Source organism: Mesocricetus auratus, unplaced genomic scaffold (assembly GCF_017639785.1).
Source record: "Mesocricetus auratus isolate SY011 unplaced genomic scaffold, BCM_Maur_2.0 Super-Scaffold_100019, whole genome shotgun sequence".
NCBI classification, from domain to species: Eukaryota; Metazoa; Chordata; class Mammalia; order Rodentia; family Cricetidae; genus Mesocricetus; species Mesocricetus auratus.
The window spans coordinates 30,451,222-30,463,750 of NW_024429200.1; the positions used below are offsets into that span (position 1 = coordinate 30,451,222).

The 12,529-nt window shown below is 37.7% G+C and overlaps 1 protein-coding gene across 2 annotated transcripts in view; it reads right to left on the reverse strand.

Annotated features, from left to right (window-relative positions):
- Nucleotides 1-874: 874 nt before the first annotated feature.
- Nxph1 (neurexophilin 1) overlaps nt 875-12,529 on the reverse strand; it is a 300,317-nt gene continuing 288,662 nt past the window's right edge. For both annotated transcript variants that reach the window (XM_040728539.1, XM_040728540.1), the window contains one exon: nt 875-2,820. In XM_040728539.1, coding sequence (XP_040584473.1) covers nt 2,059-2,820 — 762 coding nt within the window. In that variant the 3' untranslated portion in view covers nt 875-2,058. The remainder of the gene's footprint in view (nt 2,821-12,529) is intronic.

Genomic DNA, 12,529 nt, shown 5'->3' on the forward strand with positions numbered 1-12,529 from the left:
GGCAGTTGGTTCTAAGAGATGGACACTTGGCAAGGAGATTTTTGATTAACAGATGAAGACTTTCATCAGAGTGGTGATTAGGTTCTCATTTTAGAATCATTTGGCTTTGTTTCACTGTCATCCTTCTGTTGTTTTCTCTGTGAAAAAGAGGTCCAGTCTAATCAGTATGGAAAGAGTGAGTGACATGGGGTGAGTGTTCATAATCTGACTTCTTTGGTTAACTTTTGAGATTCTTCATATTTCAACACCAAATCTGTGGTCTTAAAAATGAATGACCTTGTACATATCTTCAGCTGTTTATTTTTCTAGAATTGTGCAAATCAACTTAAAAAATAAAGCTTAGTGTCCATATACAATGCCACAGAGATAATTTGATCTCATCTGGTATAAGCAATTTGAGGCTTGGAGCCCTCCACTGCTGTCCTGATTTCTCCAGTTGGTTGGTGTCATCATAATGGACTCAGGAATATTCAGCCACAATCTTGAAGACAGCTTGGTTTCCTTTTTAAAGAGAAACGCAACCTTCACTTCAGTCCTCCTACTAAATAAAGACTCTACAAGAGAGGAACACTACTCATTATAATTAATTTAGGCAACAACAATAGTCTCCCTGTGCTCACTAGTATTATTTTTTTTCTTTCTTGGTACTCTAGAATAGCTAGCATTCCAATAAACCAAAAATGCATGCAGTGTTGTATGCCACAATTGTTTTCCAATCTTAAGACTGAATTCTTAAGTCATTTTGACTGGTCAGCTAATAACAATTTGGATAATTCTGCTCAGACTCCAGGATGTGAGATGCAAATCCACGGTTGTGCTCCAACACATTCTTCCTGTCAGAACCATTTAAATCACCATCTTACACAAATACGTATTGAAACTCAACTTTAAGTGTTTTATTTTTATGTACATTTCTTTTTTCCAGAAATAAAATATCTAAATACAGACAGTGTAATGTTGTATATGTATAGCTTTCAACAATACTTGAGCTGAGTAAATGCTTTGTACATTAAGTTTGTCTTTTTAATGGAGTTCACAGCTACATTGAATAAATGGATTCCTCAGATTCTTTTTTTTCTTTTTAACCAATAACAAGCAGAGACAAGTACAATTTAATATTAATAAGCAGCTCAAATAACACTTGGTTAAACTATATACAATACAAACCATTCATACAAATGAAGACTAGGATATTGAATTTGTTACAATATGTGTAGTAAAGATAAGACAGACACTTATAACTTACATGGTGTCTACCAGGCATTTCCCTTCTTATTTAATGATCAGAACTTGTATTAAGCAGCCTTAGTTGATCTCAACATTGCAAAGGTCCAGTGATAGGTGAGAAAAGCTGTAATCTCAGTGTCTGCCCACATGTAAATTCCAAATGTTTGCTCATCTTTACTGAGAACAGGCTCTTCCCTCCATAGAAAGAAAAGCCATCCTGGATCACCTTGAATGTGCCTACTGTATGCTGGAAAAAAGTTACTACACTTCATTGTGTTTATAAAATAAAGAATACTGAGCTCTAAAGACACATTTGTTTCCATTTAACAAGCATATAACTCCTACAGTAGTATTCACCAGCACAGCTACTCCAAGCAGTAGGAATGCATGAGTGGGGATTATTGATTAGCATGGACTTAAGACCTTAAAAGAGATTTCCATAACAGTGTGTTAGACACATCCTCCGTCTAGTTAATTCTTTGTGTTTGATCATAGTTTATCCTGAACCATCATGAGTCAGACAATGAAAGCCCTCTCAAAGGGAACCGTGATAGATGCAAGCTGAAATGTGCAAGAGTGGGTGCTCATGTGCCTCTATATGGGATAGCATGTCTTCAGGTGAGATCTATGGTGATTTGTAACTATGCTGAGAGATGCAGCTGACTGGGCAGAAATTACATCGATTGTTTTCTACTAGCATGTTTGCACCAGTCAACAAGAGCAGCAGTGTAGACACATTCCAGGCAACAGATGTGACCTTCTTCCTTGAGGTAACAGCCCTGTCCTATGACCTCTAATTCCTCAGGCTTCAGTCTCATGCCCTGTTCATCCTCATCCTGAGGGGAAGTAAGGTGTGTCACTGTGGTAGTTGTAGTCGGGGCATACTTTCTGTACTAGTTTATAGTCTGTACTATAAAAGGAAATGTAAATGCAGATCACCTTGAAGGGCTTGGAGCAGAGCCAGGACACATGACTTTGGGTCTGCTCCTGGTAACAGGTTTTTGAAGGGTCATAGTTGCAGAGTGTGTTCTTGGTAGCCTTGTCAACCTTTTCATATTCAATGCGACAGTTGAAGGACTTGGAATCTTTGGCATCAATCACGGTTTGTTGTGCCAAGTCGAATTCCACGATTTTTGTTGGGGGCACCAAGCTGACAGATACATTCCCTTGACCAGTGGAATTATGCCTGAAATAAACACTAAACGTCCCATTGCCATGATCTACAATTTTCCCCGTTATCAGCAGGTTTAGCTTCACTGTTTTGATGTTGGAATGGAAATCACCCCATCCAAACATTTTCTTAAACTTGCCGGTCTTAACAATGGGCCGTCTTTTGGCCCTGGGCCGAGGCTCTTGAAGGTCTGTGGAGTTCCTCAGCCAGTCCCAGAGGTCTTGCTCAGAATAAGGTTCTGGTGTGTCATAGCGCAGGTCCAAATCTGTGTCATTTTCTTTACCTCGGAAAGTCTGTGAGAGGAGCCGACTGATAGACAAGTCTTTGCTGCTTTCTGTCCATATGTGCTTTAGTGTGGATTTGCTGCTTCCAGACTTCAGAAGTTCCGACTTTCCACCATTTGTTAAGTTGGCACATGTGACCTGAGAAGAAAATTTAAAAGATGGGTGTTTATTTACGTCCCCACATCTAATAATACGCAGCATACATATTCCAGTACTTGCTGCAAGGCTTGGAATTAAATGCTGACTTTTGTTGTTATTGTTCTTAAAAGCACCTCCAGTATCCAGCCACTGATTATTAAGTGATAAAATACCACCTCTATTTTTATTCAACAGTGGGAAAGGGGAGGTGTGGGTTGATAAAAACCACCAAGCGTGACCTGAAGATCCACATAAAACACTGACTAAAGGAAGAAAAGGCCTCTTAGCATGAGTAAGCCAAATTGGATTCAAATATAAACTAAACAAATAATGTCTCATCACTAAAGCCACTTTGGAACTAAACTTTTATAATCACTATGTTCTTTTTCTAGTTCAGAATCACCATAGTTCTAAAGCTATATGACTCACATAAATATGCCAGCTGATATCCTATTTACTTTGACCGATTATGTCAACACTATGTTAGAATTTAAAGTAGTTTTACAAAGAGAATGTGACTTATTTTCACTTGTCAGCACACTCACACACATACACACACACACACACACACAAATATCCTTAATATCATCAGTCATAATAAACAGATAATTTTTAAACTTAAAGTGTGGTTTAATAAAAGAGTTATAACATCTAATATTCACTGGTGCATAGACATTTGACAATTGGCAAAAACAACACAAAGTCAGGTCACTTCAAGTGAGGTCGTAAGAGTCCCTTTTTTCTGGTATTTTGAGACAGGGTTTCTCTGTATTGTTTTCGAGGCTGTCCTCAAATTCATTCTGCAGATGAGACTGGCTTAGAACTCACAGAGATCTGCCTGCCTCTGTCTCCTGAGTGCTGGGATTAAAGGTGTGTGCCACCCATGTCCAGCTAAGAGTCACTTTTTGGTGGCATTCTCTGAGATACTATCTTGCTTCTTTGAAGCAATTAGTTCCTCAATGAACCTAGGGCTACAAGGCACCAGTACCCATAGGGCCTCAAAGAAAAAAATGAGTGCAGGACACACAACCTGTGACCACAAGCCAGAACACACAAGAACCAATAGCCTATCTAGGCCATTGGCCACATAAACTGACTCATTTGACTGAGGTTGGTGGTGAAATTACCCTGATATCCATTGAAAGGCTAAGTTTCCCATTAAAGTTCTTTTACTAGATTCCTGATGAACCGAACATAAAACAAACAAACAAACAAAACCCAAGTCCTTTCTCTAGCATGAGCCTGATTATTATAAATCAGCCTCTTTGGACTTTCTACCATTTACATAAAAGTTTTCCTAGTAAAAGATAATTGTCAAGGAGCTTTCTTAAATGAGACTCATTAGGAATTAGAGCTGTAGTCTAGACAGTTTCCACCTGTACCTGTAAACTTATCCATGTAGGATTCTTTTTATGACACAGAACTCTATTGAGGCTATCCTTCTATCAGATGCAAATGATGGGGAGAGTCTATGCTAATTCTTGGAGTACATAAGCTTGGGTGCCAGTCATGGAAATGAGTACATTATCTCTTACAATACAGTTCTTCAAATAGAGCAACTTTGTCTGGTATTTGTCCCAGTTCTGTTACTTCCTCAAGAAGTTGGTGTGCTGATTTCCACGTAAACCTGTTGCATCTAAGATAAAATGTGGTTTTATCATGGGTTTATATCCTATAACTTCACCCTACAAAACCAAGCCTAAACACTGGAAAGGCTAACACAATAATCTAAAGAAACATTTCAATCTAGAGTCCATATCCTTTTGCATCTGTTTGCCATCTCCAAGGCAATGGATATACCAACCTGGGCATGCACAGTGGATCTAAGTAGATTTTAGTAGAGGACAGAAAACTGCAGAGAACCATATTCCATGAAAAGGATTTGTCATAGACGGAATAGGCAGAGAGCAGTGAGGACATGTTCACAACTAACAACAGCAAAGACCAGTCTCATGAACTTCCATCTCAGAGAGAACACTGAGAATTGGGAGAAGGGTGTCTTTGCTACCAACTTTACTTTAATACTGAGTATTCTTTTAAGTTTGTTCTGTCTTTGCATTTGGTTTCTCTATTCCCTCTCCACCTAAACTGTTTCCTATCTATAGTTTCTCATCATTATTCAAGAATAGATCATTTTTGTCGGGCAGTGGTGGTGCACGCCTTTAATCCCAGCACTCGGGAGGCAGAGGCAGGCGGATCTCTGTGAGTTTGAGGCCGGGCTGGACCGATAGCCTCCAAAACAATACAGAGAAACCCTGTCTCCTAAAAACCAAAAAAAAAAAAAAAAAAAAAAAGAATAGATCATTTTCAAGAAGCACACATGACTAACAGCAAAACTTCTAAGGCAAGTAATGCTTTTAACATGGACCAAATATTATGACCTAAAGAAATGAAATTGAGGGGAGAATAATCTTTGAGGGAAGGGAATTAGACATAAGAGTACATATAATATACGAACAAAATTAATTTCCCAACTATCTCTCTTTCCTGGTTATAATGTCAATCCTTACGGGCCAGTTTTTAGTATCTCATATAAAATGGAAATCATGATAGTTTCAGAGTAAATATTAAGTATATAATTACAAATAGTTGATGCGGCTAAAGATATTTTAATAACTCTCTAAATTAAATCCATTTGAAAGCATACAATTTTAGTGCGAAAATATATACTCAGTTGTAAAGCATTTGACAGCATGTGCAGGACCCTGGATTCAGTACCAAGAAATGAGAGAAAAGGGAGACAATAAAGGTAGAAAAACAGCATTTTGCTATGGTGTGCCACAGGATAGCTATTATAAGCTATAAGGTAAAACTTTGCTAGCACTAATTGATAAGACTAGAACTCATCTTTGGCTTTAGAATAAGTTTTATGAGTATTTTCTTGTTGTATTTCAATAAAATCTATTTCATGGTTAAATATCCAAATGTGTACTTGCCTCACCATACAAGCATCATGTTCCTACAAATCTCATATTTCTTCTTTAGGAAAAAAAAGGTATAAGTGCATGTGCTTTTCTCTGATTCTTTTTCTTAGAGTTAGATGTGTTCCCATTGTTTGGCTAGTGAGAATAAATACACAGAGTGGCTTTTATGGTACTTTATCTCAGAACCAACAAAGAACTGTAATGCGATACTTCTGCCATGCACTTCTTAGCAAAGCAGTAGTGAAATTGTCCCAGAAAGGAAGGGGAAAAACACTTACAGTGCAATTTATCAGCAGCAGGTGGAGAGTACAAGGGGAAAATTGTAGAACTGGGGAATATGATTTAAAGAAAGAAAAAAAGAACCCCTGTATCCAGAAGATGCTGTAATTCTAATGTATAAACTTCTGATTTTCAATCAGAATGTCCATTGCTTAGATCTAAATTATATTCTCCACAGCCACAGTGATTATGAATGTTAACTCTGAAGTAGACTACCCTAGTCTCCGACTAGGCTCTGATTTCTTGACAACTGTGTTATGTGCAAAACGTACTTGCTGTATAGAAGCTTATGCATTTCCTTTCTTGAGACTAGGAGATATTAGGCATGTCTCTCAATGGGTTAGTGGGATTGCACTAGATACACCATTTAAAGCATCAAAGAGAGTCTCTGGAACACGTTCAGTGTTCCACATCAGTGTCACTACCTGAAATCATCATACATTCACTTCTAATCACTAACCTCATATTGCCTTATGAAGATAAATAACTATGGATAACTTGGCATGGTATTTGCAAGCAACCAAACATTTAAAGAAAATCCATCTTTACCAGAACTGTAAACATAAACAATTAAAAATTATCACACTAAGATTGAGAGGGGTTGAACAAGACATAAGCCATAAGTTTCATATAAGAAAGAATGAAACTGTGGGTGTTTGTCTCTGCTTCTGTCAGTCACTGGATGAAGTTAAACACTGAACTGAACCCATAGAAGCCAGTGACAGAGAAAGAGGAGCAATGAGCAAATTGGCAAAGAATGGGCTGGCAAAACCAGCAGAGACAGCTGATCTGAACAGGGGAGAGCTCTTGGAGCCCAGACCAACAACTGGGAGGCCAGCATGGGACTGATCTGGACCCCAGAATGTGAGAGTCAGTGAGAAGGCCTGGGCAACCTATAGGGCCCTGAGCAGTGGATCAGTGTATATCCCTGGAATACAAACAGTCATCATGTGTCCATAACACAAAGAGGGATGCTCTCTCAGCCTGGACTCTTAGGGGAGTGCCTGGACCCTGACCTGAGTGAAATGACAGACTCTAGATATCCCCTATGTGGGAGGAAATGGCGATAGGGTGGGAGGCTGGGGGGATGGTAGGGGGTGCCGGAGGAGGGGAGGGAGAGGGAACTGGGATTGACATGTAAAAGAAGCTATTTAAAATTAAATAATAAAAAAATAAAAATCAAATAAAGAATGAAACTAATTCTAGAAACCTACTGTGCAGCATCGTACCTTTAGCCAGCAAACCAATATTAAATACTAACAAATCTGTTGAAAAGGCAGACCTGATGGTAAACATGATCACGAAAGTAAAATATTCTAAAATATATCTATTGCCTATATTGGCTACATATTGGATAATATATTGGATGCTAATAAGATATGGGCTGAAATAGCTTTTTAAAAGAAAACTAACATATTTTTCAAATGCTGATGTGACAAGCTAAGAATCACTGCAAACTAAATATGCAGTAAAACTCCAAGTAACAAAGAATAAGTGTAACTTTAGCTACTAAACAGCTCAAGCATCAATAGCAACAAATGCTTTTGCCCTAGGCAGTGGGGTGCAGAACTTTAAGCAGTGCTGACAATCAAAAAAAAAAAACCTGACCGTGGATTACAAATCAAAGCATCATCCAACTGTTATAATCAGCAATACCTTTATATGTTACACACTCTCTCTTCTTCTCCCTATTAGCTGAAGAGAATAAGACAATATCGGCAGGGGGGATGTCAATAATGAAATGCTGAAAAACAGCCTCTTGACCTATGCAGTATTAACAAACTTGATTACTTTTGTTCTGTGAATTCAGTAACTATGGAATGAAACTCTGTTAATAAGAAGCAGAATAGAGAAAATCAGAGCTAAATGATGCATGCATGGTTCTTGATCTAAAAGGGTTCACAGTCTAATCTGGGGGTCACAATGAAATCCTACCTGTAGTACGTGTAATGTTCTTTTTTTACCTTTTTTATTACTTTAATTTTAAATAGCTTGCATCACATGTCAATCCCAGTTCCCTCTCCCTCCCCTCCTCCCACCCCCCCTTGCCTTCCCCCAAGCTTCCCACCCTATCCCCATTTCCTTCTACATAGGAGATATCCAGAGTCTGTCATTTTTCTCAGGGCAGCGTCCAGGCACTCCCGTAAGAGTCCAGGCAGAGAGAGCATCCCTCTTTGTGTTATGGACACACGAAGTCCATTTGTATGCCAGGGATAATCACTGATCTACTGCCCAGGGCCCCATAGGTTGCCCAGGCCTCCTCACTGACTCTCACACTCAGGGGCTCTGGATCTCAGCAGTTACTTCCACAGTGCTTTCTGCTTGGTATATGTAATGTTCTTAAAGTCATAAAGTTTAAAATCAGTGAAGGTATAACAGAGGAGATGATCCTAAAAGTCAAAGATAAAATTATCTTGATTTTTACCTAGTAGAAAATGGGCCATGGAAATTCTTTCAAATATGGGGTACATTATGGAGGCAGTAACAAAGCCCAGAATGGATGTGTCAAAGGTAGACATGGAAAATAGTTCCCAACCATGACTCTGTAATTGTGTTTGCTTTGGCAAGTATCACCTCTCTCTTTCTATCCCTCACTTCTCCAGAAACTAAATTTACTCTCTTCCTGAGTTAGAATTTTGAGTTCTATGCATAGTGAAATCAAGTCAAGTAAAACCCTCATCAAAATCAAATATGAATATGTGAAATACAATATGCACTAGATAATTTGATTTGGTCGTTGTACAATGTGTGTGTGCATGTGCCTGTGCATGTGTGAGGGTGTGTGTGTGTGTGTGTGTGTGCATCAACATCTCTACAGCATACTATAGTACACCATATTAGATTCACTTTTTTAATATGTCAACAGAGAGGAAGGAAGGAGGGAAGTAGGGAGGGACAGAGAGATGGAGAGAGAGGGGGGAAAATAATTCCTTTCTCTGGACCCCAGGAACTTTGAAAGCCATATGGACAGAACATCCAGGAGACAATAAGCCACTTCCAAATTCTTAATATCCTGCTAATGCATTTAATCTTAATCTTAAGTAACAGGGAATCATTGAGATCGGTTTTCCTTTGTTTTCATGTAGGTATTCCTAACTCTAGAAGAATCACCCGCTAAGCATAAAAGGAGGATTGCTAAAGGAAAACCCTGAGGGAAGAGAGGCTAGTTAAATGATTAATTAAAAGATATTTCATAGGTAGTAATAAATCAATTTTATTATCTATTTTAATTATTATTATTCTGCAGTGCAATCTCAGTAGACAACCTCGACTGCTCTTAAACTCATGATCAGGATCCTGCCTCTATCTTGGGAGTGTTGAAATTACTGTGTGCCACCAAGTTTGATTCAACTTGATTATTCATTGACTAAAGGGAAACATGGAAAGACTGAAAATTAACAAATGTTCTTATACCTGTAAAGAGTGGCAAAGTGACAATGGTCTAGGATATAAAATTAAATCCCAGAGCACTGTGGGCTGAAGCATCTACAGATAACTCCTGCCTTCCAACTTGAATGTGGAGATATGGGTCTGAAGGTGTGACATCTTACTTGCCTACTTAGTTACAAAACTCAAAACATAACAGAATAATTTTTTTCTTGAAAGAATATTTCCCCTATACTATTATTACAAAGAAAACTTAAGATGATTCCTAATTGATTAAACTATTCTAAATGATAAGTGGATAATCCATATTTCAAGGTTCTCTTGTCCAACAATCCAATGTCCAGAAAGCATATTTGCCTGTTTTCCACCCACTTAATTGTTTTAAACACATCGCCAAGTGTGTACATTTTTTAAAGATGATATTTCTTGGAGAGCATAAGTATTAAGCACAAAGACAAAGACTGGTTCTGAAATCAAACACTTATCTCTGAGGCAGGTGCTTTAAGTGGGACTGTAGAGGGAGAAAAATGACCACTGCAGGTGAAGTGCAGACAACTGAGACGAGCTTGGCCTTTACTGGTTCATCTGAATGTGTCCTAAGGCCATACTTTCAATAGCTTCTCATTATGGACTTAACATCATGCCAAAGTTCTAGCACAGAAAATGTTACAGGAAAGCAATATTTTATAAAATACACCATCCCTCAACTTCCCTCCCACCCAAACTGTGTTTCTGGCCTTCTGAAAAAGAGATACATACAAACATTCATATTTCCATTTTTATAAAAATGCAATGAGATGCTTCTTAATTTCCACCAACCTGATCACTATACTGTTTATCTATTACTATTGAGTATAAATATAAATAATCTAAGTCTACCTTGAAATTTTAGTGTTTACTGCATCAAGTGCATAAATACTTAAGCCAAACAAAAAATTTGAAACAACTTGATGCTCAAACAATATTGCTCATCAGTGAGTAACTGATCAACAAAATGACCTGCTTTATGATTACAACTTTATTATAGCAGTTGTATGATTAATGTGTTGAGTGTCTGCTCTAAAATATCAAGTAATTCTAGTTCAAAGAACACTTTATCCCTGGCATTATAATCAGCATCTTACACATAACATCACATTGCAATTAATTCATATACACATATACACAGAAACTTGAACTTACTTATGGAGTTTTGAAATACTTAACAGTGTTTCATGAGGTAAATTATTTATTTTAAAAGTCATGACATCTTATTCCCTTCTCTTATGTGAGAATTTAGCTTTTCAGAGTTTATGGGCTATGTGAGCATTACAGAAAAGGTAAGATAAAGCACAAGTTTACCCATGCCTAAAAATATTTTCATTGACCAGTTACTTGAATTGGTAGCTTATGTATTAAGAGGATGTGTGTTGTGTGTGTTGTGTGTGTGTGTGTGTGTGTGTGTGTGTGTGTGAACAATTAATGAAAAAAGGGCCAGGAAATTAAAAGAGGTAAAGGAAAGGTATACTGGAGGGTTTGTGTGAAAGAAAGGGAAAGGTTAAATATTGTAATTCTACTATAGTCTCAAAAGGTAAAAGAGATAGTTTAAAATATACTTGCATAGAATTATTTTCCTTCAAGACAGGGCTTCTCTGCATTGCTTTGGAGCCTGTCCTGGGACTCACTCTGTAGATCAGGCTGGCCTGGAACTCACAGAGATCCACCTGCCTCTACCTCCCGAGTGCTGGGATTAAAGGTATGTGCCACCAACGCCCTACTAGAAATTTTTTAATTTGACATCCCTGAATGGTTGCTGTGACCACTTTTTCTCTTGCATCACTCTGCATGTTTGTATAACTAGATGAAACCCACATGAAGGATTGAATCATAAATGTGTTTATCTGTTTCAAAAATTGAACTGAAAACTGGCTTGTGAGAAAAGATCATTGGCTAAGTGCTGTAGTTGCCGGGCCTGATTCTTAAATATGAATTTATTTATTCAGTGGGTATCTATAGAGCATATTCTTGGTATGTGAACTGAATAAAGTATAAAAGAAAATCAAAATCAATGTATTATATGACTATGACATGAATATGATTATATATGTACATATCTTTCCCCACACATGTATTAATTATATTATTATATTTACAAAGGATCAGTGCAAAATGCTTTAAGAGGACTGGAAGATTTATTAGAAGGCCTAAGTTGACCTAAATAATGTAAAATTATCTTAGCTGAGAGGAATTAGTAGAGGGTTTCCAGTAAGAGAAAGAAGTCTATGCAATGGTCTTGTGGCTGGAAGAGAGCATATGAAAATGACCTATATGACCAGAATCATGATATTAAAATGAATATGATGTTTATATATGTTGTGCTGACCTAGAGGGATTTCCATCATGTAAACAAATCTAAATGTTTTGTTCTTGAACTATGCTTTTGAAGCTACACAAACTCCTAAGTGCTTTCTCAGGCAACCTTGGCTTTTAATAATTCTTGGAGCAGAGCAGCACACTTCCTTCCTTCTCTGCAGCTTACAGACAACTTCACATTCTGAGGCAGTACCCGCAGGAGAGAGTTCCAAATTTTCTGGTGCATCTTTGTGCTGTGAACCCTTTGACCCTTATGGACTCAAAGGTTGGATTTCCAGCACCATGAACAGAGACTGCTTCTTGTGTCCCAGCTGCTCCCTCTAGTGGACCATTATTCAGCTCTTTAAAGACTTGTCAGATAAGGAAGTTACATGGGGGTCATACGAGAGGAAGAAAATGTCCTATATCTGTCCTTTTATTTATCATATTTTAGGGTACATTAAAGAGAGGGCTAGAGATTTGTTGAGCTCAGACCACAAACTAATATCTATCTGATCTCTTTGTTTGAGCTTCTCCTACAGTAGTAGTCCCCCTGTCTGTGGACTCTGTTCAAGACATTCTATTGAAGGCCTGTTTCATCCTTTAATATATCATTGAGATATACCTTGACTTTGTGAAGTTCAGTTTCCTTTAAATAAAGTATTACCCTTTTTTCCTGCAAGCATATCAGCTAACTTGTACTCTGATTAGCATGCCTTAAAATAATATACCTAAATTTAGAGGTTATCTTTTGTTGTTGTTGTTGTTTAGGATATCTTTGCATAAAC